General features: G+C 40.0%; 1 protein-coding gene across 1 annotated transcript in view; it reads left to right on the top strand.

Annotated features, from left to right (window-relative positions):
* Positions 1 to 483: 483 nt before the first annotated feature.
* The window catches only part of FADS1 (fatty acid desaturase 1), a 390,247-nt gene continuing 363,207 nt past the window's right edge, over positions 484 to 27,523 (top strand). The window contains exon 1 of the mRNA XM_044067445.1: positions 484 to 854. Within this exon, the coding sequence (XP_043923380.1) occupies positions 654 to 854 (201 nt within the window). The 5' untranslated portion in view covers positions 484 to 653. The remainder of the gene's footprint in view (positions 855 to 27,523) is intronic.

Below are 27,523 nucleotides of genomic sequence, written 5' to 3' on the forward strand. Positions count from 1 at the left end.
GAAGAAAGTTCCTCGTGCTGAGGTTCGCTTGGGATATATGCAGACTGTCTGATGAAGTTGAGTAAATACCTCTCAACCTCTTGGCACAACAAACCTGGACAAAGGCCCCAAAATAGGAACATATTTTAAATATTGCTGTTATAAACTTGGAAAGTTGTTGAAGTAACAGGGTCCATTTTCTGAATGATTTGAAATCTGAAACTCAAATGTATACTGATTTCAGCCCTCATATCATCCCAGTGATTTGCCAGAAAAACAAAAATTTTATGAGGAACAGGCCAAAAATGTGACATTCTGCGAAAATCTGTAAAATTGAGAGGTATACGTACCGGTAAAAAATGAGCTCCTTAGATACGGCATACGGCCTTTATTTCGTGGGCGGTCCTGGAGGAGTCGTACAGACGTGGTCAGGTTAGAAACTACCAATTGCTACAAAGGGGCGGGGTGTCACCGGCGGGGAGGGGGGCTCAATGATGCCGTCCAATGGTTGGTGGTGCTGAAACCTCGTAGCTCATGGTTGTAGCTGCAGCAGTTGATGAATACTTTACCAGCTCGGTTGTGGAACCGGTGTATAACCGGTAGTACTGCAAGCTTGCTGAAAGCATATCAGCAGAACTGGATAGTGTTTTGTTAAGCAGTAAACCCGAAAAGGGATGGGATCCGGCACAGAGGGTACCCCGGTGGCAGCCGGGGTTCCCAGTACACAGTTCACATGGGAAGAGGTTCAGCGGCACTGTGGCCGGGAAGATAAGTGGATTGTGATCGGTAGGAAAGTGTACGACATCAGCCAGTTTTGTAAACGGCACCCCGGGGGTATGCGGGTAATTGGCCACTATGCAGGTCAGGACGCTACGGTAAGAATGCTAGCAGATGTCATGGTACGTGTGTGTGTGTTTTCAAATCAGATGAACACAGATTTTGGGAAAGTGGTACTTGCTACATAAATGATGAGGGAAGGGCTATGTTACATGCTTCATTTCTGCCCTGTGTGTCTGTCTGAGGTATAGGTAGCAGCATACTGGAAACCGAAGATGTGATTTACATAGTATTGAAGCTAGAAGAGCTACGACTGGTTAAGGTCCGGTAATGTGTTTGCGGGACCGGAATAGTACGACTTTTTATTTCCGCGTTAAACATAGAAAAAAATAATAGTAATACGAATGATAGCGCAGTGAAAGTTCATATAATAATGCAAGTACTAGTAAGAGAGTTCGAATCCCTACACTCAAGTCTCGGTTTTACACATTGGTTAGTGTAGCAATTTTGCTCATGCGCTGTTTCACTGAATATTATTGGGAATGCATGCAAAATATGCATTAACACTATTAGTAAACATAAGCAGAAAAATTATAATGCACCAGAGACAGATTTCTTTTCAACACTACTTATCAGAATGTTTTTCCAGTGAGTATTGCTTTCTGAAACAGTAAAACTAATAGTATTATATACATTTCTATGTATATCTGAAAAGGGATCTATTCCAGACTAGTCAGAAATCTAACTGGAAGCCCTTTGCCTTCTTTTAAATCCGCTCTGATGTCCATTTTAGTCCCGGTCATGTGAGATCCCAGTATCTTTATATAATAAAACATATGGATGAGTTCTGAAATCAGTAAACTGCAGTAAAATTGGGTTTTGCAGCAGCGTGTGTGATTCTGGGGAAATGGGACCTGCTGGAGTTAAATAAAAAAATTCCAAAAAAAGGTCATACAAGATGAAATAAAATGGTTTGTGTTCAAGTATCTAAAGGCTTTGGGCAAGAAAGAATAGATTTTTTCAAAGATGAGTATAAAACAAAATGGAGTTTGGAACATATGTGCTACGTGTTAAGTAAGTATGACCTAGTAATGGATTTCTGGGTGTTTGGCAGCTGTTTTGAATGTAAAGGCGGCTGGAGCAAAATAGGACATATAAATTTAATTGAAGGGTTAACATCTTCAGTAAGTATGAACCTTAACTGGAAGAACTGAATTAGTACAGTAAACCAGATTTCTCCACATATGTGTGCAGATATTTGACTTCTTAAAATGTAAATGACTACAAGTATAACTATAAAGGCATTGAGTCACTGGGTGTCAGGAACAATTTGGTGTAAAACTCCAATTGTCTAAAGGAGGATGTGTAAGTAGTTAGTAAAGGCATTTGTGTGTGTGTGTGTGTGTGTGTGTGTGTGTGTGTGTGTGTGTAGTGAGGATAACTCTATTGTTGTGCTTAAAGTGATGTATATTAAATAGTTTGTAATACGTGATGACATTAAGCATTGGAGTTCCCGTGGTCAGACTTATTTTCTCCTTTAGTTAACCTGCAGCAAAAATAAGAATCCAGCGTGCCATATCAAACCTGAAAAAAAAATACATTCTTGTTTCACATGCACGTGTGCACACACACACACACACACACATACATATATCCCAACACCAAGTTAATCCACCCATTAAAACTGTTTAGATTTGTTTGTGTTTCTCTGCCCAATATAAAAAATTCTAAAAAAATACTCTGTACTTTGGATTGATTTTTACAAGCTATCTTCCTAACTTGAAATCTTTGTATTATTATAATTATTATTATTATTATTATGCATATTAAGATCTTGGTATTTCCTCACTAAATTTAGTAACTTGGTGATACTGATTTAAGTTCTTTAAATGTGAATTTAACAGCTGATAGAAATGGGGATTTTTATTTTTCAGATATATAAATAATACCACCACATATAGAATAGAATAGACTAGAACAGAATAGAACATATGAATGCTTGTGACACAAAATGCAAGCCCTATTGTGTAAAACCAATACTATGTGTGTACAGCAGGAAAAAAATGAGCCATTTAAGTAGTAATAGTTCATTACAGGGGAGTCTTGTAGGACAGTCACCAGTGAAGTACAACACATTTTTAAAATCGCTCCAGTCCTTTTAGTGTCCTTATGCTTGAGGGTATTTTGGGACAGTCATCTGTTACCAGTGAGTGAACTGCTGTTATTTGTTTTCTGTTTGTCTTCCTCCCATTGCCTGCTGTTAGCCCTTCATTGACCTGACCATCTCATTCAGTCCTCCTTCATTGAGAACTGCCCATGGGGAGGATGTTTTCCAGGCACTAATCAAGGTTATAACTATCCCTGTTTGCTCAGTGGCTTCCTGATGTGCCATGATCTCAGAATGCTTATCTGAGGAGTCAAAATGTATCTACAGTGCTAATGCACAACCTGGTGGGTCTGCATATCTCAACTGTACTGCTGCATGCTATAGCACCTTCCTCTACTGGGCATCAGTTCTACAGTGGATAGGTGAGCCAGTGTGGAACATGCCTACCAATCCACTTGCTCAGCACCCCCAGTATCTGAATTGCTTATCAGCCCAGGGCTTTATTCCTTTGTGCCACAGAGACAGCTTGTATACTAAAAGTTGAACTGTAAGTTTGCATTTTCAGTTGTCTTGTTAATCACCAATGTTGCACTATTTATGCATTGCTACCACCACAGTACATCAGTGAAAGACATTAGTGATACTCAAAGCAAAACACTGTTTTTTGAGAGTTACTCAATTGGACACACTACTTCCTTTTTTATTATGTTGTTAATTACCTTTCTGGCATGCAGATTCTTACAAAACCTTATTCTTTGACCATATATACCCTGTCTGTTTTACTACCAGAATCTTTTTTGAGGGGAGTGACATCATTCTACTCAGCATTCCAGCCACTGATTTCTTTTCAAAGCCACTTCTCTGTATACACTGTATACTCAAAAAGTAGGTGCACTTGCCAAGTTGCTAATGAAGTCTCAGTTTAAGATGTAGGCCAGTTGTTTTTATGCGCGGGTACATGTTATATTTTCATCCACCAGAGAGTCAGATTTTGAAATGTCACCTCCAAAATACTGACTTTTAGAATAATACACAAAGGCTCTGACATTTAAAATCAGGATAACAAATTAAAGCAAAATGTTAATAATATCTCTACATTTATACATGTGTTTTACTGGCAAACATTCGCTCCTTAGAAAACAAAATGAACTACCTAAGCAAAGAGCTGACTGCTCAAAGTAAGGTAAGAAATTGTTGTGTGCTTATCTTCACAGAGATACGGCTGGATTCCACATTAATGATAGTGCAGTTTATTTGAAGGAGCTTTCTTTATTTTGAGTAGATAAATCCCAGACTCTCAGTGGGGAATTTTGGGGAGGAGGAGTCTGTATTTATGTCTACAATAACTGGTGTTCCAGCTGTGAGATGGTCTTCACTCACTGCTCAGAAAATACAGAGCACATGTTGCTAAAATGTAGACTATTCTACTTACCTAGGGAATTTAATGGGGTTAGTATTGCAGCTGTATACATTCCTTCCAGTGCTAATATAAATGAACCACTGGCAACTCTCTACCAGCTGATCAGTGAAATGCAAAACTAGAATCCGGACCACGTTCACATAATAGCAGGAGACTTCAATCAGGCCAATCTGAAGTCAGTTCTACCACATTACTATCAGCACATGCATTTTGCAACTAGGGGTGAGAACATATTGGATAAGGTCTATACTAATGACAAACTAGCATTTAAGGCAATGCCTCGCCCACACCTGGGAAACTCAGACCATCTCTCTATAATACTAGTTCCAATGTATAGACCATTATTAACCAGAGGGAAGCCATCCAAGAAACAATTAAGGATATGGCCAGAGTGAGCAGGCTCAGCACTCCAAGATTATTTAGAAAGCACAGATTGGAACATGTTCAAAGAGTTGCTACTGTAAACCAGCACAATGACCTAGGCTAATACACAGATTCTGTGATGGGATATATATCAAAGTGTATGGATGATGTGACAGTCAATAAGAACATCATTATATGGGCCAACCAGAAACCCTGGCTTACAAATGGGGTGTACGAGCATCTGAGAGCACACAATGCTGCTTTTAGGTCAGGATAAAGATGCCCTTAGGTTAGTCAGAGCAAATCTAAATAGGGGTGTGAGAGATGCCATACATGTCTATGGGCAGATAATTTAGAGTCACTTTACAGACCTAAAAGACTCCAGTCATCTGTGGCAAGGAATTTAATACATAACAGACTACAGACTCTCATCTTCTCAGTGTGATGACAGCGATACATTTTTCAGCAAACACATCATATATTTAAGATGGTTTGAGGAAAAGAACAACACTTTAGCAATAAAAGTCTTTACTAGCAAGGACGATGAAGTGCTCTGTCTCAACCCAGTTGATGTTCGGAGAACCTTACACAGGATAAATTCAAGGAAAGTGGCTGGACCTGCCAGCATTCTGGAATGGGTACTCAGGGACTTTCGGGGTGTTGACTACAACTCTGATCTGAGATATATAAGTATCCTTTTTTTTGGCTTATTTATACTAATTATTGTTTCTAGCAATTTATATATAGCACTTTTTATTGCCTGCTGCATAGTTTTTACTGCATTTTATTGCTAACTAGTCTGCATGGGTGACTGATTTGTTTGCAGTTAAAAGCATTATGTATAGTCTCTTTGCTCCTTTATCTGTTCAAGAACTTTCATTTTGTGGCTTTCTGTAGTGTTTACTGTCTAAAGAGTGTAGGCTAATAGCTTTAGTATTGTTCTAGTTCAGATTTGTTGGCTCTGGGCCTGTTTGTGTTTACAGTGATTGTTCAAAGCACATGAACAGGCCATCTTGAATTAGCAGAAGCCTTTCTTTACCTCTGGCTGGATTGTGTTAATTGGTTGCTGGCTAGTGGGGGCTGGTTCTTTTGTGCTTTTTTTTAAAAAAGTTGTCTAAGGGTATATCTTCTGGTATTTAAGCCCTAACTTTGAGAGGATTTCTGTCTATACACACTGAGCAGAGTGGAGCAGGGGCGTTGACTACAACTCTGATCTGAGATATATAAGTATCCTGTTTTTTGGTTTATTTATACTGATTATTGTTTCTAGCAATTTTTATATAGCACTTTTTATTGCCTGTTGCATAGTTTTTGGTGCATTTTATTGCTATTAGCTAATCTGCACAGGTAACTGATTTGTTTGCAGTTAAACACATTCTGTAGAGTCGCTTTGCTCCTTTATCTGTTTAAAAACTTTCATTTTGTGGCTTTCTGTAGTGTTTACTGTCTAAAGAGTGTAAGCTAATAGCTTTAGTATTGGTCCCTAACCTCTCTCCCTGTTGGTGTCTTGCTGTTATACTTGGTGGCTTTGCAGTTATCCGCCCCTACTGTAAATTTGATCTGGGACACTCCTCCCAGTCTAGTGTCATTAGCTCATTTTACCTAATACAGAGAGAACATCTGAGAAGGCCTCCTGTTCCTCCTTTCTCCCTTTCAAAAAATTGCCTGAATCTCCTTGTGTTCTGACTGTGCTTCTCAAACATTTTGGAAATATAGAGTATATTTTAGAGCATTTATTGTAACTGTATTTGCCTTAATATTGCTACAACTCAAGTGCTCTAGGTTGCACTGCATCTGAATTGCTTGTGTGTTTTAGCTGCTTTTCTGTATATATAGACTTCTCTGTATATGTAGACTAGCTACTTATTCTGCTGTATTACTGCCTCTTAAATCGTTTTTCAGTTGTGCACTTGCCTTGCTTCATTTAAAAAGTTTTAAATTGCTAATTTTGTAGAGTTTTAATTGCATTTACTGTTTAGGACTACACACTCAAGTGTGTTAGCCTTTTCTATGTTTATTTACTGTATTATTGCATTGTTTAGCCTGTTTTAACAAAAAAAAAGTACTATCTTGTTTGCTCATTTCCCACCTTTCCTAGCCAGTCCAGATCCCAGGCTTTGCTTGTCTCAGGACTTTATTTTCTGTGTTCAAAGCTATCCAGACCTTGCTGTGGCAGAGAGAAGTCCTGCTGCCTACCAGTCAGACTGGTGAGCATTGCACTGCCTATCTATCACTAGAGGAGTGGTTTCCAGCTCTGAAATTGTAATTTTATTAGCCTTTTTTGGCTGATTTCTATCCCTTTCAACTTTCTGGCTTAAAAACGCGTGTGTTTGCACATTTTTCGCATCATGCAGCACTGCAAGGCTACAGTTAAACTATTCTATGTGCGAGAAAGTCTGCTCTTCAAATTTTCCCTTAGAACTAGCTGGTTTCTCAGTAGTAGCACTACAATCTGAACCCCTGTGACTAGCACTTGCTCTAGACCCTGCTGGAAAGCACTAGGAAGCCTTAAACTGATACAAGCACTCAACTCTGTTTGTCAATAAGGAGAAATTAATCGTAGGCACTAAACAGCCTATAATTGCAAAGTACCTTGCAAAGGTAAGGGAAAACAGCTCTTGTACTTTACAAAAAAGCACCTAAACAGGCATGTCCAAGGGTCAGCTTCCAGTGATTTCTCCTGTCCACCTGGTGAATCTGGGCATACTGGGGCAATACGGCAACTGCCTCATGTACACAGACAACCCTCTCCTCCTACCACCCAACACTACAACCTGCGCGAGATGCACTTACATAGCCAAACTGGAAGTAAAGCTCTCTCCGGCCAAGATTGTTCTAGACAGTCAAGAGGAGAAGGTTAACACCTGCACTACACCTCAAGCAACTCATAGCCCTTCAAAACCCACACCATCAACACCCACACATAGCAACACTAAACCCACATATGCGGAGGCCCTTAACATTAACCTGCCCAAGCAACAAGGACCTCCGAAGCTGAAATGCAAACAAACACCAGTCACAACCAAAGTGACACATAGCTCATAACACCAGTGTGCCACCCAACAACAGCCCCTAAGGCAAGACAATTTACTCAACACTTTAGTCATAGGTGACTCTATAGTCAGGCACACTGATGTCCCTCTCACCAGGCTGAACAAGGAGAAAATTACAGTCAGCTGCCTGTTGGGTGCCAGGATCCACCACATAATGCATACACTCAAGTCACTCCACAACAAGTACAAATACGACTCTGTCATTGTCCATGCTGGAGTGAATGACTTTAGACGTACCTCCCTGTACTACATGAAAAGAGACATGGAAGAGCTCTCGGATCATGTGGCCCTGGCAGGTATGACCCTAGCCCTGAGTAGCATCCTGCCTTCGCCCAGAATTATACCACAGTATAAGGACAAAATGACTGACTTCATCAATTAGCTAAGCTTCTGGTGTCATTCAAAGGCGATCCAGTATCTGTCTGCCTGGGAAGACATGATCGACAAACCATGATACTTTGCCAGAGATGGTCTGCACCTGTCACCTCGGGATTCAGGTTACTAGCTAAAGCTCTTGCCACCCCTATAATGCCTTTTTTAGGCAAAGTTCAAAAGACAAAACCACCACCGTAACAGATACAAGCATGCAAAATCTGAAGGTGCTACTCAATGCTAGAAGTCTAAACCTCAAAATGCACTCTCTCGACACACTCCTAAAAATGGAGAACATCGATATCTGTGCAGTAACTGAGACTTGGTTCAAGGCTCCAGAGAGTACCCCTGCAATACCAGGCTACAACTCTTACCAAACTTTTCGGCCACAAAACCAAGACTGAAACACTAAAGGTGGAGGAGTGTCCATATTCACCAAGGATGTTCACACCTCCAGGCTAGTTGCCCAACACAATGCATCTGAAATTCTCCAGGTGCAACTAACACTAGGTAAGACTGCAATCCAAATTATAGCTTGCTACAGATCCCTCTCCATGCCCCAGGATTCTCACTACACCTTTTTAAACATACTGGAAAATATTAAGATACAACCAAACACCTTAATACTGGGTGATTTCAACTACCCTGCCATTAACTGGGAAAACTACTCAGGTACCAATTCCTTTTCCCAACAGTTCTTGGAATTCATAAATTCCAGCACCCTGGATCAACTAATCCATTGTCCCACCAGGGGCTCCAGTATTCTAGACCTGGTCATTACCAACATGGGAGATAGATGCTCCACACCAGTGGTCACCCCCTCATTGTTCAGGTCTGACCATAAGCAAATCACCCTTGACATCCACATCCCACCCCACCCCCCAGTAAGGAAACCTCCTTAAAAAATTTCTCCAAAGCCAACTTCATGCTACTGAAGTCAGAAGTGACAAACTTCATGACACCCATGCAGACGGGATCTGAAAGCTCGACTGCATAATCCTACACTAAGGCACTGTATTAGCACATCCACTCGTGCATGAATCGTGCCATCCCAAATAGAACCAAGATGCTCTCCTCCAAAAAAAGGAAGCAAATCTGGTGGTCCCCTGCTATAAACAAACTATACAACAGAAGGAAGAAACTGTTTCAGAAAAGAGGAAAATCCTAGGATGCAAAAAACTACCTCACCAGCCTTAGTAAGAAGTTGAGATCCCTCTTAAAATCCTCAAAAGCTAGTTATGAAAATAAAATTGCCAAATATTCCAAAGACAACCACAAGGTATTCTATAGTTATGTCAAGAATCTAAATGGCAATGCTCAGATCTGCTCTGAGCTTCAACAGAATGGCATTAAATATACTGATCCCAAGGATATTGCCAATATCCTGGCAGATCGGTTCAGTGCCATCTTCACCCCCCTCTCGCCCCCTAAAGGGCCCATCTCAATACGAAAAGATTGCCAGATACCGGTAATCATGGCCACACAGGTAGAAATCACACTCTCCAAAGCTAAGAATACAGCATCCATGGGACTAGATGACATCCCAGGCTGTGTACTACATGAACTACAAAATGAACTGGAACCTCACCTAAGTGTCATGTTTAATCATAGCCTCACCTCAGGCTTCATGCCCACTGAGTGGCGCACAGTTACAGTTATCCCACTCCACAAGGAGGGATCCACCTTGGATCCCAGGAACTACCATCCCATCAGTCTGATGAGCCTGATCTGCAAGGGCATGGAATGTATTATCATGGGACTTATAAACAAAGACATTGGCAACCTTAAAACACTGGACCCCACCCAGTTTGGGTTTGTGAAGGGCTGATCTTGTCTCCTGAACCTGATTGACTTCTTCGAATCAGTCTCCAGAACTGTGGACGAGGGTAAGGTGGTCCACACAGCCTATCTGGACCTCGCCAAGGCCTTAACACTATCCCCCACTCTGGAATCATAGATAAACTTACTAAGCTGGGGATAAATCCCTAAGTACCCGACTCCAAATCCAGCTCCAGACAAGTGACAAGTGGAGTACCTCAGGGTTCACTCCTGGGACCACTCTTGTTTGGCATCTACTTCTCTGAAGTACAGGCCAACACTGAGGGACTCTGGCTAACAAAGTTCGCAGATGACTGCAAACAGGGAGCCATTATTGAATCCCCAAATGATGTGGGTATTCTACAAAAGGGCCTTACAGAAATAGATGCCTGGTGCCAGAGCCATGGGCTCAAGCTTAATGCCAAGAAATGTATATTTATCCCCTTTGGAAAAAAACATGTACCCATGAATTACCACATAGGTGGCAGTACACTAAACATCGAAAGTGTGATGAGAGACTTAAGGACACAGGTGGACAGTGCTCTCACTTTCGATAACCACATCGTCACAACAGTCAGGAAATCCTTCTGTGTGGCACACCTCATCACTAAGGGCTTTTCATCCAGAAAAAAGGAGGTCATTGTCTCACTGTACTCATCCCTCATTAGACCCATTATAGAGTATAATGCCCCATTTGGTATGTACCTCACAAGACATCTGCAACAGCTGGAAAGGCCACAGAAATACCTCACTAAAGGAATCACAGGCCTAAAGCAGATGTCATATGCTGACCATCTAAAAAATCTCCAGCAATACTCTGTGGCATATCATCTACTAAGAGGCAATCTCTTCTTAACATCCAAGGTCATGTCAAACCCTGAGCAGTTAGACATGCTCCACTTAAAGAAATCCCAATCCCTCAGAGCCACACACTCCAGGGATCTAAATCTTGTCATCACAATGAACAAAACATGTTGGAGGGATAGGTTCCTGACCCAGAGACTCCCCATACTCTGGAATAGACTGCCCATACATGTCAAGTAGAGCGCCTCTTTGGCCCTCTTCAAAAGGAACCTTGATGACTGGATGGGAGATAGGAAATTCACCCCGGGGATCATGTCAGACAGTTGCCCTGCTAGACAGGGGTCCAGAGAAGTAAATATTGTGGGAAAAAATATCCAGGGAATTTTTATGGCTAGGCTTATATAGGCCCTAGGGCCGATAGCCTACTACCAACCTATGAACCTATGAACTGTGCTGCTCAACTGACAAACATCCTCACAGATATCTTTAAGAAGTCTGAGTCAGGCCATCATACCCAAATGTTTTAAAAACACAACCATCATACCATTGCCCAAGAATTTTCCACCATCAAGCCTCAATAACTACTGTCCCATAGCTCTCACCTCAGCTGTAATGAAGTGCTTGAATGACCAGACAATGACTGTATAACATCAATACTTCCTGCAACTTTTGAACCACTCCAATTTGCATACAGATGTAATTGCTCCATGATAGATGCTATTTCATTGGCACTACACTTATCTCTGACCCACTTGGAAAACAAAGACTACTATGTGTGTATGCTATTCATAGACTTCAGCTCTGCCTTCAACACAGTCAACGCCCAGCATCTGATAAAGAAATTGTTCAACTGGGTATCAGCACCACAGTGTGCAATTGGATACTAGACTTCCTCATAGATAGACCCCAGACAGTATGCATTGACAAGAACACTCCAGAGAGCATCATTATGAATACTGGGTTACCACAGGGTTATGTCTTGACCCTCTTGCTGTTCACTTTGCTGACCCATGACTGCATCACCGGGTACAGATGGAATTACATAATTAAGTTTGCAGATGACACAACAGTTGTAGGTCTAATCAGCAATGATGATGAAACAGCCTGCCAAGAAGAGGTTAATCAACTGATTGTGTGGTGAGACAAGAACAACCTGGCACTGAATGTGAATAAGACCAAGAAGATAATTGTTGTCTCCAGAAGGAACTATCCACAGAGAAATAGTGGACAGGGTAAAAAGCACCTATTTCTTATGGGGTACATATCGTGGAGAACCTGTCATGGTCTGTAAACACAAATTGCATTGTCAAGCGGGCACAGCAGCATCTCCATTTTATGTGAAGAATGAGAAGAGCAAACCTTCCACCTCCTATTTTCACAACCATCTGCAGGGGCACTATAGAAAGCCTCTTGTCAAACAGTCTTTCGGTATGGTGTGGAAACTGCTCTGCTTCTGAGTGTAAGTGTCTGCAATGGGTGGTGAAAGCAGCCGAGAAGATTATTAGGACCACTCTGCCATCTATTCAGGACATATACTTGTCTCAATGTCTCAGCAGAGCCACTAAAATAGTCAGGGACTTCACTCGCCATGCCCATGGACTGTTTTCATTCCTATCATCTGGTAAGCGCTCAGTATGCGATGCAAATCCACCAGATTCACTAAGAGCTTCTTTCCACAGGCCATCAGACTACTCAACTCTACTAATAACATGCATGATGGTGGGCATCAGGTGTAGCAGATATATGTGTTGATGAGAACTCATATTTTTGTACAATAAATCAAATGCTGGTCTTAACTCATATTTTGCTGCAATAAACCAACAGATGTGAAACTAGCCTTCTTATGCAGGACTAATAACTGTCAGAATTCTGTGCAATAATGTATTGTTTAGATTCATAAAATGTTTTTGGGTGTTATTTCTGTAATGGTTTGCTGTGATGTAGTAATGTCTGTTGTAATGCTTCTTGTGATGTTTTGCACATTGAGTCCAGAGAAACGAAGTTTCAGTCAGTTTGCACTATTGTGTGAAGTCTGAATGACAATAAAGTTTACTTTGACTTGACATATAAACATAGATATAATTAATTACTGAAATGATGAGTTTGAGAATATGTGTGGCAGAAATTAGGTTCTTTCACAGGATTGCAATCCTGGATGATGCTTGAGTGGAGTCATTGCTTCTCTTGATTGAGAGTAGCTAGTGGAGGTGGTTTTGGAATCCAGTGAAGGTGCTCCTGGTCATTCCAAGCAGGAAGTGTCCCAGGCACTGCCCACTGGGAGAAGGCCCCAGAGCAGAACCATGGCATGACAATGAGGCTACATTTCTAAAACAGCCTGGGAATGCCTGATGATCTCTCTGGATGAGCTGGAGACTATTTCCAGGGATTAGAAAGTTTGGTGTGTCAAGCTCAACTTGATACCACCGTGACTTTCACCAGGGCAAGTAGTTTAAAAAACAGATGGATGGATAATACATATATGGATGGATAATTAAAGTACAGCAGCCTTTTTTGCATCCCCTATAACTAAATCTAGTGTAGAGTATAGGTTATCCAGCATGTGGTCAAAAAGCAATAGATAAGTCTTTCACTCCCAGATCCAATTTCCTTGAATGTTTGTTTCTCAAACCTTCTTCTCTATTAAACGAGATGACTGTAAGGTTGCAGCTTATGCAACGACTGTTCACATTACAGGGTGTTTATTTTCCCCACAGTTTTCTGTCTGTAGTTAGTATACTTAGAAAGGGGTATAGGGACTGATGTTCTCCACATGAGGAAAGTGGGAGGAGCTTGCCTCACTGCAAAAAAAATTATGTTAGATATGTTTTACTTGTTAGGTTCAGGAAGTACACATTGTTAGGTTCAGGAAGTGCTTTTGGATGTATACATTTGTATTTGGCAGATTTTGAGCCAACATGCCATGGCAGGTTGTTAACTTTCCAACATAGCACCATTTATTTATTTATTTTACATTTGTTGACTAGGATAGTCCGACTGGATACATGTCCATTTTCAGTGGAGGCCTGGGGAGAAAAGCTCCAAACTTACAAACAGATAAAGACAAGCAAGTTACAGTTTATGCACAAACATATTGTATTAACATACAATTTACAGTCTCACATTTCAAGCATATGAAGAATACAGTTTATATTCAGAATATATATACAAATATGTTACAGTTTCTCTTATCAAGCCTATAGGTGCAGCTATATACAGAGTATCTGCAGAGATGTTACAGTTTCTCTTTTCAAACCTTTTAGTGTAAGAGGTAAGTCGCTGTGAATAAAAAAATTGCAGGGCTATGGAAGTAGATTAGGCTTTAGTCAGGGTTAGAGCAAGGGCATAACCAGTGAGTTTTAAAATACTGGGTTAGATTTTTTATGAACTGATTAAAGGAGGGGTTCAGAGTAAGGTCAGATGGGAGGGAATTCCAGGTTTTGCCTACTGAATTTGCAAACAAAGATTCTCCAGATAGGTTGTTAGCTTTAACAGATTGAACCAAAAGTTTTGTAGTGGAACGAAGTAGCCTAACATTTTGTAGGGATGGATAATGTTTTTAAGAGAGGGCCTTTTTTCTGGATGGTTAATAACCTTAAATACTACAGTAAATTGATTATATATATTGAATTAGCCTGGGGAGTTCTATCCATCCTAAGAGGTTTAGGTTTTGACAATGGTGTGTAGGGAGTTCCTATGGCAAACCTGGCAATTTGATTGTAGCAGCTAGAGAGTTTGCTGAGATCAGTTTTGTTCAAGTTAGTGAGTATTGGTGAGGCATAGAGTAGAGTTGAAAGCAGATGGGTACAGGCAATGGTAGTCCTAGCTAGAGGGGTGAGAAAAGGTTTGTTTTTGTATAGGGAGCCAAGTTTCTTATTAATGGTTTTAATAGTTTGGTTTACGTGCATATCATATTTGAGGTTGTTGTCTATTATAACACCCAGGAGTTTGGTATACATATCTGGTGAGATTATGCTCCCATTGTTAGATGTTATAGTAAATGAAGGTTGAGAGGATTTGTGAATAGGGGAGAAGAGCAATAGCTTTGTTTAATTGGGGTTTAATATCAGCTGTTGATTAGAGAGCCAGTTTTCCACTGTAGTAAAGGTTTTCTGGGTTAAACTTAGGAGATCTGTAGGGGTAGAGGCTGAGCAAATCAGGATGGAGTCATTGGCATATTGTATATAGGTTGCATCTGGGATTACAGTGTAGAGGTCATTGATAAAGAGGGAGAAAAGAAGGGGACCTAATATGGAGCCTTGGGGGACACCAAGGGTAACGGGGAGAAGGGTGGAGAGTCTTCCACTAAGATAAGATTGAAACCATAGTATGGTATGGTTGTTTAGGGATATTCTCTTTAGGGTAAGTAAGAGTAGCTGGTAGTTAACCATACTGAAGGCCTTGGAAAGATCGAGAAACAGGGCACAAGATAGTTTGTTGTTGTTATGGTCAGAGTTTATGACATTAGAAAAGGATAGGAGGGCTGTGATGGTACTGTGCTGTGGTCTAAATCCATGCTGGGAGTTGGCCAGAAGATTATGTTGAATAAGGTAGTGTAAGAGTTGTTTATGGATACACGTTTCCATAATTTTAGTGGGAATTCTTGGTTATTAAATATTTTCTTTATTTTTGAAGTTGTGCATCTCAGAATTGTGTTTTGCTTAGTTAGTGAGTTTAAAGGTACAAGTCCAACATTGAAGTTTTCATGAGAGGACAAAGACAACTCTATAATCACTTGTTACATAAATAAAACTTTGTAAAATATCTTCCATTTTCCTATTAATTGTGATAACTTCTAAACAGTTTGTTTCTCCCTTTTTTTAACTTCTCCAAGTCTTTTGGGTTTCTAATACCATGACAGAAATGGGCCCTATTCCTATGTTAAAGTACGATTAAAGATCATGAAATTAGTATTGTTTCAATCTTTGTTGTCAGCCGAAAAGTGCTCTTCTTCTTCTAACTTCTAAGCAGTTTGCTATGAGAATGCCTCACTGAGTCTTAAGGACACACATCCCTAGTTTTGTTTATATTTTACTTATCAGTATTGCAAGAAAATGCATTTATTTTGTATATTGTGCAATTAATAGAGCAATAACCAATGACGTGGGTGTGGTGTATTGAAAATGTACCCATGGTTGGTGTGGTTTAATCACGAGGGCAAAGCCCGAGTGATTAAACAAAGCCAATCATGGGTAAATCTTCCATATACCACACCATGGAGTCGGCTATTGCTATTATACAATGACATTATTTAAGAAAAAATTACTTACTTACTTTTCTTAAAAAAATGTCTTTGTATAACAGTGTCGTGGTGCTCTTCTGTTTTTTCCTTTGTATCCTGAGGCATTGCTAATGAACTGCAGATGCGTTTGGGACTTGCATTCCCACACTTTCGCAGTAAACCATTGCTGTGTAAAGAAAGCAACAGGGAAAGGAAGATCTCTGTTGCTTTTTTTTAATTTAAAAAAATAAAAAAATTGAAGATACTGAGGCTTTTAATGTATAGGAGAGATGGGACAGAGAAAATAAAAGGATAATCAGGTATGTTTCTTTAATTTTGCATAATGTGCCCGATTATCCTTTTATTTTTCTCTGTGCTGTCTCTCTCGTTCATTTGGGTCTCCGGTTTTCTAAGTTTATTTACAAAAAAATGAAAGAAAAGTTATTTTTTATCGCACATATTAATGGAAGAATGTCTGGGTGACCAGACCTTCCATTGGTATATGCTTAGATTTACAATTGGCCCGCTGGTTGGGCTGACCAATCAGCATGCTACTTTTTTGAATACTAATGACCGGTGATTGTATAATATTAAATAGTTTACATTGTGGCTTTATCACATGTTCACACTGTGATATTGAACAATAATATAAAGATCACTAATGTGAAATGTGCTGAATATGTTTATAAGGTTGTAAAAGGGTGTACATTTTTTAAATGATATACTATGTACTATGATATTTTATTAATGATTTATGAATATGGCTGTGTATATTTATGTTTACTTGAATTTTCTTACAGTAAAGTTCAACTTATATTATCAGTTATGAGAAATATCACTTAGAAGGTGATTTGCATTTGTGTAATTGATGATGTAAGAGTTCAGTATTTGATGTTTGTTATTTCAGCATGTAACATAAAGAGGATGAACCTGTTTTAAACCACATAACAACATCTATAGTGAGCCCACATGTCAGTGGAAATATCAGAGAATTGTATGAGTAATGTCATCCATATGCAGAAACTCTACTGTATTTTACATATAGAATAATTATTTGGTGATGCATTTAGAATGGAATTAAAACGAGTTCATGTGTAGTGTGGCAACTTGACAAATCCCTGTGAACAGAATTCAAACTTGGGGTGCCTTCATATAGTAACAACAACATGGTGCTTTTCAAATGAAATTGGACCAATGATACTATCAATGGAACAGCAACTGCATGGTTCTGAGAAATAATTAAAACAGTGTTACTGTCATATATAGCAGTGACTTGACAGTGACTTTTAAGATGCAGTTAGAACAATGTCACCTTATACAGCAGTAACTTAATAATTATTATGGAAAATAAGGGGAATTATTTTACTTTCATATATAGAGTAGTAATCCAGTGATAGCTTCAGAATGGAAATGAAACTGACTGAGCTTTGTACCTTGGGTAGCAATCGATGTTGATCTTGGCGCACATCACATCGACACTTCTCTTGAATGGCAAATTTTGTATTGCTTTTATATACAGAATAACAACCTGATGACAACTTTGAAACTGAATTTGAACTATACTGTTTTTATATATTCAGCAACAGGTCTATGTTTAGCTATTGAATGGCACGTTATCAACTGGCCATTTGCTGACCACAAACCGGTGAACAGTCTTTTCCTCGAGCAGGCAAATCATCGTAAAAAAACATCGAAAGGCCATAGCTGTCCAGCAGAAAGTAAACAACATGTACGTACTTGTAGATAATGTCCGGATAAGAAAACTTTCCATTTCGTCACTGCAGTGCAGTCTTGAAGTTGGTATGTATACTAGGGGGTGTGTGGGGGGCTAGGAGGATTCGAATTCTCCTAATGTGGGGGGTTGTGCCTCCACACCCCCAATAATACAGTATATACCAACTCTGAGCTCACACTACAGTGAGGAAAGGGAACATTTTCTTATCTGGACGTTATCTACAAGTAAGTACTTGCTGTTTACTTTCTGTTGTCCAATTATGGCTGTTTGCTGTTTTGTTTTTATAATGATGTGCTGTTTCATTGTAAGGAATATTCGCGGGTTTGGCAAATGGCCGTTTGATAACATGCCATTCAATGGCCGAATATAGGCCCATTCAGCAACAACCAAAAATTGCTTTGGAGTAGAAATTGTCTATGTCATTTGTACAGAGAGTTACAGAATAGTAACCTGATGATGACTTTAGAAAGAAAATGCAACTTTGCCTCCTACAGGTATAGCGTAACAACCTGTTGATGATTTTAAAATGAAACAAAGTTAACTTTCCATATAGAGTAACTTTCAGTGGATCTTGTGGCTACTGCCATGTATATCTTAAGTGCATAAGCAAACCACTTCTGTGGGCTGATGTTCTAAATTAGAACTGGATTATCCTCATATAGAGAGTAGCACACTGATGATATAATTGGAATAGAAGTGCAACTATGTTGCTTTCACTTGTAAAATAGCAACACATTCTTTCTACATGTCTCATAGCACTCAGACTTGTAAGAAGTTTATTTGTGGATTTAGTGAAAGCGTTGCTCATTATTACAGTAAACATCTGTGCATGAAGGTATGCTGTGGGACTGTGTAAATCTGATTCTTCTGTGTCTTTTTGGAGTTGTCTGTGGAAATCCAAAATGTATTTCTGTTGATTCATTAGTGTTTGACACAGTTGTTTTTCTTCAGTAGTCAGTACAGAGGAAAATCATTAAAGCACTGGTTTTGCTCATAAATGATGATAGTAAATCTAGAAAAAAATCAAGAGATGGATAGATATCGGACATTAGTCTAAGAAAATAATATGTTATGCAAACTGTTCTAAAGCCTCTAACAAGATATCTTGTGCTTCTTGTTGCTGCAGGTAGGATGACAGTTATTGTATTTTATTTCACTTTTATTTATTTATTCATGCATGCGTGCTTTGTTAACAAGGTTAATCCCATTAGACCAGAGGCCTCTTTACCTGAGGTGTTATTTAAGCTGACTAGCAGAAATTTGGCCAGACTGGAATGGTGTATACCATTTTTCCAAGACCAGAACAAGAATGCTGCTTTTAGAGTCTGGGATCTAAGCTATAGTACATATGTTCTTTGTTTCACTGTTGCAGTCATCACATTTGGGTTATCTGCTTGCAGTAGCCTTCAGTCGGCCTGATTATCAAAGTCCTGGGTCCTGCGTCGGTTGCTGTCTCATCTTCCGTGATATCAGGTAATCAAGGGTATAAAGTGTGCAGCTGACAACAACTCTGATATTCTTGAATATAGTCTGATGTGGCATTAAATGTTTTGCTTTAAGCAGGGCTTTCTACTTGGAGACTAACATTTCTCAAATTTTATTATAGAAATTTCATAGTCTTGTTTTATTTTTGTCTGTGGTACACTTGGTTTGCGTTTAGTAATGCCTTTGGGAAAATCCTACTTTACATTTTTGCTTGACAAATTGTTTAATTTCAGAATAATATTTTGTGTCAATAACTGTATCTGTAAATAGTCGAAAGATAGGAAGTTAAATGCAGATATAAAGTCATCTTTAATTTAAAATATGGCATGAGGATACCTCAAGGGCTAGTTTGGGATTTGGAGGTATTTGTATCATATACAATGAACTTACCTTCATCTTTGGGAAAACTGAAGTAGAAAAAGCTTCAGATAAGACTGAATAATGAGGGTCCATTTAGGATGAGGCATACAGATTAAAGTTACAGGCGATATTATCCAAATATGACATGTGGACAGAAACATATGACCATGCATCCATTCTGTAGCATGTCCATGATATTCACTTTCCAGTGTCTTCATGGATTCACCAGTGGTTATCAAGTGGGCCACCACTGCCCTTAGCAGGCATGTCTAGTCAAGGTCCCTATATGCCATTATTAGTCTGCCCATCCACTGACTTATACCATGGGTGACACTCATACTAGGCAATGGTCACATGTACATCTCTCTCCTATGCAGGTGCATGCTTTTCAGGCAATGTGGCCTCATGCTGTGTGTAGTGGTGATTCCTCTATAACTTTGGTGGGACTAACATTGACAGGACATCCAACATTGAATACGGCAGATATTAGAGCCACTTCACCAGTATTTCAGCTGCTGAGGCTCTGTGTGTGTGTGTGTGTGTGTGTGTGTGTGTGTGTGTGTGTGTGTGTGTGTGTGTGTGTGTGTGTGTATGCGTGTGTCCTGCACCATAAGGTGACTAACGGCTGTAGCCCTGATGTACATGAAGAGCATATATGCATATATACCCTGCTGACTAAGCCATCACACTAGTGGGTCATTGTACTAATGTGGTGCTGCCATGCATGTGCTCACACATACAATCCATTGCCTAGTATGAGTGCTCTCTCACCTATCCCAGTCAAGGATACCAATAATTCCTGCTTCTCTGTGAGAAATCTGTGTGTTAGTGGTCCATCTTTTGTGGTAGAGCTGTCTCTAGCTATTGCTGTATATCTTTTGCCGTGGTCTTGGCAAGCTGTGTTATATTAGTGACCCTTTTATGCACCCGTACTAATTTCCAATTATTGTTACTCATAGCGTTGATGTCCTGTACCACGTTCTGCCACACCTGACTCCAGAGAGCCTTGTCTTTCCCTTTTTGGATGATACACATACCATGTTTACATGAGACCTGTTGTAGTACTTCACCTGTTTTTTTCTTGTAGAATGACCTTTTCCAGCTATAGCCAGTCTTTAAACCCTATGACAAGGAGTGTACAGTTGTGGGTTACAAAAGTGGATCAATGTGTGTGTGTGTGTGTGTGTGTGTGTGTGTGTGTGTGTGTGTGTGTGTGTGTGTGTGTGTGAATAGCTACCCTTGCCAGTCAAGAATGTATCAGCACTATCTCCTACCCCATTCAGGGGTTACAAATTTGTTTTCTAGTATGCTGCGCCATTCTAACATTGTACTATACTGATAGTAAAATGGGCATATTATCAATGCTTGTTGTCTCTCGGTACTATACTAACAGCACATACTGCGACATCTGTACTGGTGGCCTCATATACAGTGTAGCATGTCTTGTGGTCTGCATGAATGTGGTACATTGTTGCACAACCTAAACAACCGAACAGTAACCCATGCTGACATTATTCCCTGTTCCCTGTCAGACTGAGCCTCCCACACCAGGGCAGCGACCATTCCTGATCTTGTACTCCATTCCCTATCAGGTTGAGACTCCTACAGCATGACATATTCTGTCATTCATATCTTTTTCTGTTGCTTCCCCACACAGTTGTGTGCACACTACAGTCTGGAGGTCCATTACCAGGTGTCCTGCCTAGTGTCAGTTTACATGTGTGGCACTATGTGCTGTTGTCCACTATATTCCATTTCCTCCTTTGCTTGTCATAATGCACTCCCCTGCAGTATGGTAATTATGCTTTTTATCCTGCAAAAAAGGGCCTTGTAGCTCAGTAGTTATGCTAAAGAGGCAATTTATTGTGATTGTCTCTGAATCTCAGCTATGATGTGATGCGTTATCAGCCACAGTTAACCATGCCATGCTTGTTTCCACTCATGCTAGGGATAGGAGGCTCTGTGCTCAGTGTGCATGTATGGGCAGTATGAAGCTTGTAGCGTTGCTTGTCCATACTGGTGATACGTTGCATCATGCAACCATGAAGTCTCAAAATGTGCATCACATGATGTCCACTATGTGCATCTATGTGCACTGGTCTGACATTTTTCTGTTCATTCTGACCTGCAGAGTGGGCATGACCTTTTCAGATGCCAATTTCAGTAGAAATGCCACCTGGTATAACTAGAAAACTAAATAATTTTGATACATGTCAAGCAGAGCACCTCACTGGCCCTCTTCAAGAGAAATCTTGATGAGTGGATGAGAAAGTTCATCCCGGGGATCACTCCAGTGGCTCTACTTGATAGAGGCACTGGGAACTAACATCGGGCAATATGATGCCAGGGCACTTCTAAGGGCTAGGCTTATAAAGGCTCCAGGGCCATTAGCCTAGTACACACCTATGAACCTATGAACCTATGCCTGCTGGATGGGGACTATAGAATGGATTAATTTACTGGGGAAATATGAAAGCCTCCTACTGCTACAGGTACAGTGACCTGTGGAGGTACTATTTAAACCTGCTCTACCAGTGGAAGGCAGAGGTTATGGCACTATACAGTCTTCCTGTCACCTTTTGCTGTAATTGCATTCTTTTGTCAGGATAAGTAGTACTGATTATTGTCCATTTTATGTTTTACTATGGCTAGAGAAACTGATTTAAATTTACCAGCCTGTCTAAGGAAACACAACAGGCCACATTCTTATAAATATGTAGTAATCTACTGTGTTTGTCTTTCTACAGGGTGAGTTGGGGTTCAGGCTGAGGCAAGGCAGCAGCATATTAGCTCTGTAGTGGCAACCATGGCTTGCTGCTGAGTCACTGCCAGCCCTCAAACCTGCATCTCTGCAGAGTGACAAATGCAACCCTGTGGTAGATGACCTAGAAGCCCACCAGTAGCATATAAGGCCACTTCTCAGGAAGGGCAGATGAAGTCTCCGTCTACTCCGGAGAGTGGTACAGAGGGTTCCCTTTTGGTCACCAAGCAGAAAGTATTGCAGCTGCTGCTGCTGTGGACCAAAGTGGAACAGAAGCTGTATGACTGCGCTTGCTCTATGGAGCATCTCCTTGTGCTGTTGATAAAGATGCGTGGCTAGCTTGCCATATCCATCGTGCTGACAGGGGCAGTGCCCAGCCCACCAATAATGTTAGACACAAGGTGACTGAATTGTCTGTGTGTGTTCCCTTATGGAGTCATTTGGTAGGCCCTCTTATCCCTTCTTTATCCATCATACTGTTCTCATTCTTTATGTGTCACTCCCCTGTCCTCTGTTTGTAGTCCATTCATTCGGATCACCAATTGTCCAGCCTTTGTCAGTCTCCATCTCTACTGTTGTTCCTTTTTATGTCAGTACCTCCCTTGTCAGTTTCCCTGCGGTGGTGGTGCTGCGGTAGTGTTGTTGCCTCGCAGTAAGACACTGTCTGGTTCGATTCTCAGCTAGAGCATCTTCTGCGTGGAGACGTGTGTATGGGCATACCTTCGTTGAAGGTTGTGCGTCAGGGCTGGTAACTCTGCACGTAAAACTCAACTACCAATCATTAGCGGACCGGAGTTCCGCTGTGGCGACCCCTAACCGGGAAAAGCCGAAAAGACACAACAACCTCCCTTGTCAGTTTCCAACTGAGTTCTGTGTTTGTTTGTCTGCCCCTGCTTCCTTCTGTATACTTCCTTCTTCCCTCCACTTTCTCCTTACTACCTTTACCATCAACCCAACTTAAAAGGAAAATGGGCACCTGTTCCCCAAAAAGCCCTTCTTTCTGCCCACCACCTATCTTCCCTTCATATTGACATTCTGTGTGCATTCCTTTGCTTGCTGTTCCCTATTTCCTTCTTTACTGCCCTCTCCTTTCCTCCCCATTTATACCATACAACTTAGCACTTTGCCATGATGTCTTCATATGGGCAGCTGTCAGTGCCCATGGTGTAGCTATATGATGCTTCATTGTGTGTGTGAACACTCAGCACCGGGCACACCACCTTCTTGAGGCTTTTCCTCTGGTCATATGACCATCAATAATATGGCTCCTCCAAGAATGCACTAGCTGTCATTATCACAGCCACACAATGTTTTAATGTGCATTGCTTTCACAGATATGACAGTGCTATTGTGGAACTTATGCAAATGGAATCAGAACTGTGCCATATTAGCTCATCTTGGCCTCATTATGATTATTTCTGAATACTCGCCGTAGTCCCAAGCCAAATAACAAGATAAGTTTCTTGGACCTTCAGGCAGAGTTATTCCATATAATTGCAAAAAGAGAAACAATATCATGAAGCCATGAACATCAGCCCAGGCACAAGTTTTAATTGAACCTAAAAATGTAGTCGATGTGAAACGATTAATTAGTATGGGATATAAAATTTAACAAGAAAGTAGAAACAAACAATCAGTAAAAAATGAAAGGAAGTTTGGAATTGGAAACATGGAATAAGATCTTCCTGTACAAGAGTAGAATGTTTGACTAAAGTGCCTTCATAGATATTTTTACACACCACAAACTGCAGAAATGTTCTTGCAAGTTAGTAGTCATTGTAGAGGGAGAGGTAGTGAACGAGAACACGTTTTGGGAGTGCTCTGAATGGAAAACCTTTAAACAAGTACACAGAATTTGCTGAATGAGCAGTTTGCTGGACAGATTGATTCATGAAGATTCTCTTTCTGCTTAGTTGGGAGTGGATAACAGGTGTCTCAAAATACCCAAAAGCATTGCATTACTGACTGATTTTGGTAGGGGCTGAGAACCAAAAAAGTTATTGGAGGAAGTACAAAACAGCACCTAAAACCAAAAGATTGTAAGCCTGAAGGACAAGCTGTTTTACTTAGAGACTAAGGGTGTGCAAAGTAGGACTTGTTGGAAATATATGAATTAGTGGATGCTTTGGTAGCACTATAAGGAGATGCAGAAGCATAAATAAAAAAAAAATCAATCAGTCTAAGCATCTCTGAGATGGAAGGCGGCCAGCATGTATCTTAAATATTTAATCTCTTGATGTATCGCAAACTTTAATGCTGCTTGTTTAGTAAGAAAGTAGATTATTGAAATAGTTAAGACTATGTAACAGAAAAGGATTTTTACCTATTTGGTTTGATTCCCTGTGTTTAGATTGTTACATTTTAAAAATGTAAATATGTTATACCTGATTTATTTTTAAGGTTGTTTCTAAAAAATCTTAGATATAATTCTTCCTTCCTTTATGAATTCAACCCTTCTTTGATACCCATCTTATATATTTTAGGCTCACAGATGAGCCAGAATGTATCACAGAACTCTCTGGGGCATATCATGAAAAAACCCAGGTAGGATGCCAGTCTGTCATGGGACACGCATACATAGGGCACACAGATATTTGGATAGTTTAGAAGTTTGCCAGTTTACGAAAAGAATATTTTTAAGATGATGGAGGAAGGTAGATAACTGGTGAAAGCCACATGGGTAGAGAGAGGACACCCAGACTGTGCCTAAGAAACACCTCATCTAAAACCAAATTGGAGAATGTATGCTGTGGGGCAGTATAACTAAGTGCTATGCCACTGAGCTGCCCTTCCTTCTTTTGTACAGGATAAATGTAACAGATGTTTCTAAACTGAAAAATGCAGTGGTGTTATCTTTAACACTGGCATCAAAGCCTTCAACCTTCCATCTCCACAATGAAGAACACTACCTCTCATAATGTGGACCAAATGTGAAAAATGTGGAACACCTACTAACAGCTTACTAACAACTTCATCTAGGAAGCTCACAGGATGGCTAAAATGTGCTACTTTATACTTATAAAAAGTTCTTGTACTGAATTAATATGATTCATTACCATTGACCTGAGATATAGGTTCATAGGTGATTACTAGACTAATGGCACGATAATCTTTACAAACCTAGCCAGTAATACCCAGGATAAGAAAATATTATATCTTAATTCCACAGATATGGGGTGGAGTAGTATTAGGATAGTGGGTCTTTGGGTGTGAAGCCCTGAGTCATTTTACAGACTGCCTCTGCTCATAAGGGACATGGACAGTGCCCGGGAATGAATTTGCAAATCTCTATCTGTTTATCCAAATTCTTCTTAAAGAGGGTGAGGAACAGGCTTTATTTTATGAAGATGGGGCATTTATTCGATAGACAAGGTAGTCTTTGGGATACAAATCTGTCTCTCCAGCAAGTTCTGTTAGAGTCACAAATAAGGTTCAGGTCTATGAAACATGTAACCCTCGTATAATTTTTCTTGCGACTATGTAAAATTTTCATCAGGGCTGGAGAGAATGCCTTGTAGATCAGGCATAAGTCACCTTTCAAGAGCTGTTAAAACTATTCTTAACCCTAAATGTGACAGATCCCTTTCAATCCAAAACTTCAAAGAACATGAACTTTATAAGGACCAAAATGAGGAACATTCCTTGTAATGAGGTACACTTGAGAGGTATGGTTGTCACTCAGCTTTACTATGTTTCCCATTCAGCATACTTAGCATTATTCTTTACACTATCCAGAAATGACATGCAATAGTCAATAAAAAGAAAAAAGTACCTGCTAGCAAACAAGACAACAGGTGTTACTCGGCACTGTGCAACAGTTTGCAAAAAAGAGGATCCTCAAAACACCAAAAAGAGATAAGAAGATCAGTCTCATTAAGTTTACCAAAAATCAGTTTTCCTAGTGGTATTGCTGTTTTGTTCACTGAAATACTTGGCATGCCTTTTAACCATCAGTATGTTTTTTAGAAGTGTATATATAAAGTGTCAGTACTTTTGAGCGTCTTGAGTCTCTTTTGCATGTCACTCAGTCTGCTGCTTTGCAAGTTTCAGTAGTGAAGTTAGTAATAAGTACTTATTCATTTTGCATGAGGAAGTCACACATTGCATGACTGATTTGAGAAGTAAATGTTTGGAAATAAGCTAACAAAATCACCATCTCCAATATACTTAAGACCTTTACTTGAATTTAAAAGAGCCTTAACAGAAGGAACTCTATAATTGAATTGTATCACTCCCAGTATAATGAATATGGGTTTCTTAACTGAAAGGAAAACTCTGCTGTTGTGGATTACGAAGAATCTAAACATGTTAGAAACCACAGTTTCTGTTTGTCTGACCACACACACACAGACACACACACACACACACACACACACACACACACACACACACACACACACACACACATGCAAGATAGCCCCGCCTCCCCCAAATCAACTATTGCATGTTACTGGCCCTGGTGTGTGGTACTACACTCACCAGATCAGGTTCATGCTGTTACTGGATTGGCTACTAAATAGTGAGTATTGTATCTAGTCTGTGGAACTCTGACATGTAAATTAGACTCCCCCCCCCCCCCACACACACACACCCTGCTTTTTTTTTCTTCTTTCTGTCTGCCTTCAACTTACCTACATTCATTATGTATGAGCATGCTTATTGAAAAGCAGATGTTGCTGTCTAGACTTGACAGTGTTTAGCTTCATGTTTTATATGAATCTCATTTCCTTGAAAGTGTTCAGGAAAAAAAGAAAGCTGTTGAGAGTTGAGATTGTATTACAAAGAGTATCACTTTATTTTTCCCATGAAATTGCCTGTTTCCTGAACAGGATCAGAATAATTTATAACCAAATATTGTATGCTAAAATGAGTTAGAAAAAATGGCTGCTTCATGGCTATTTTTAAAGCATTATGATGTTGGACAATTTGCACGGTCTTTCAGTGAGTTTTTAATATTCTCATGTAAAGTTTTTAATTTGTCTGTTTGTGCTGATTTCCTTGTGAAGCCTTACATTTATATGTGGGCTGCTGCAATGACAAATGCATAGGTTGAAAAATTTACTGTTTGCAATAACATATCCACAGACAGAGCTGTGCAGATCTTTATTCAGAACAAATGCATTTCCTTAAAGAGCAGATATGAAATGCTTTTCATAAACAAGAGAAATTAAAAAAAAAAACATTCATTTTACACTGTGGGAGGTAGATGCTAATCTTCTTCTTCTTCTGGCTTTTCCCGGTTAGGGGTCGCCACAGCGGATCACCTTGTCC

This window comes from Protopterus annectens, chromosome 3.part1, assembly GCF_019279795.1.
Source record: "Protopterus annectens isolate FY-2018-M chromosome 3.part1, PAN1.0, whole genome shotgun sequence".
Lineage (NCBI taxonomy): Eukaryota > Metazoa > Chordata > Ceratodontiformes > Protopteridae > Protopterus > Protopterus annectens.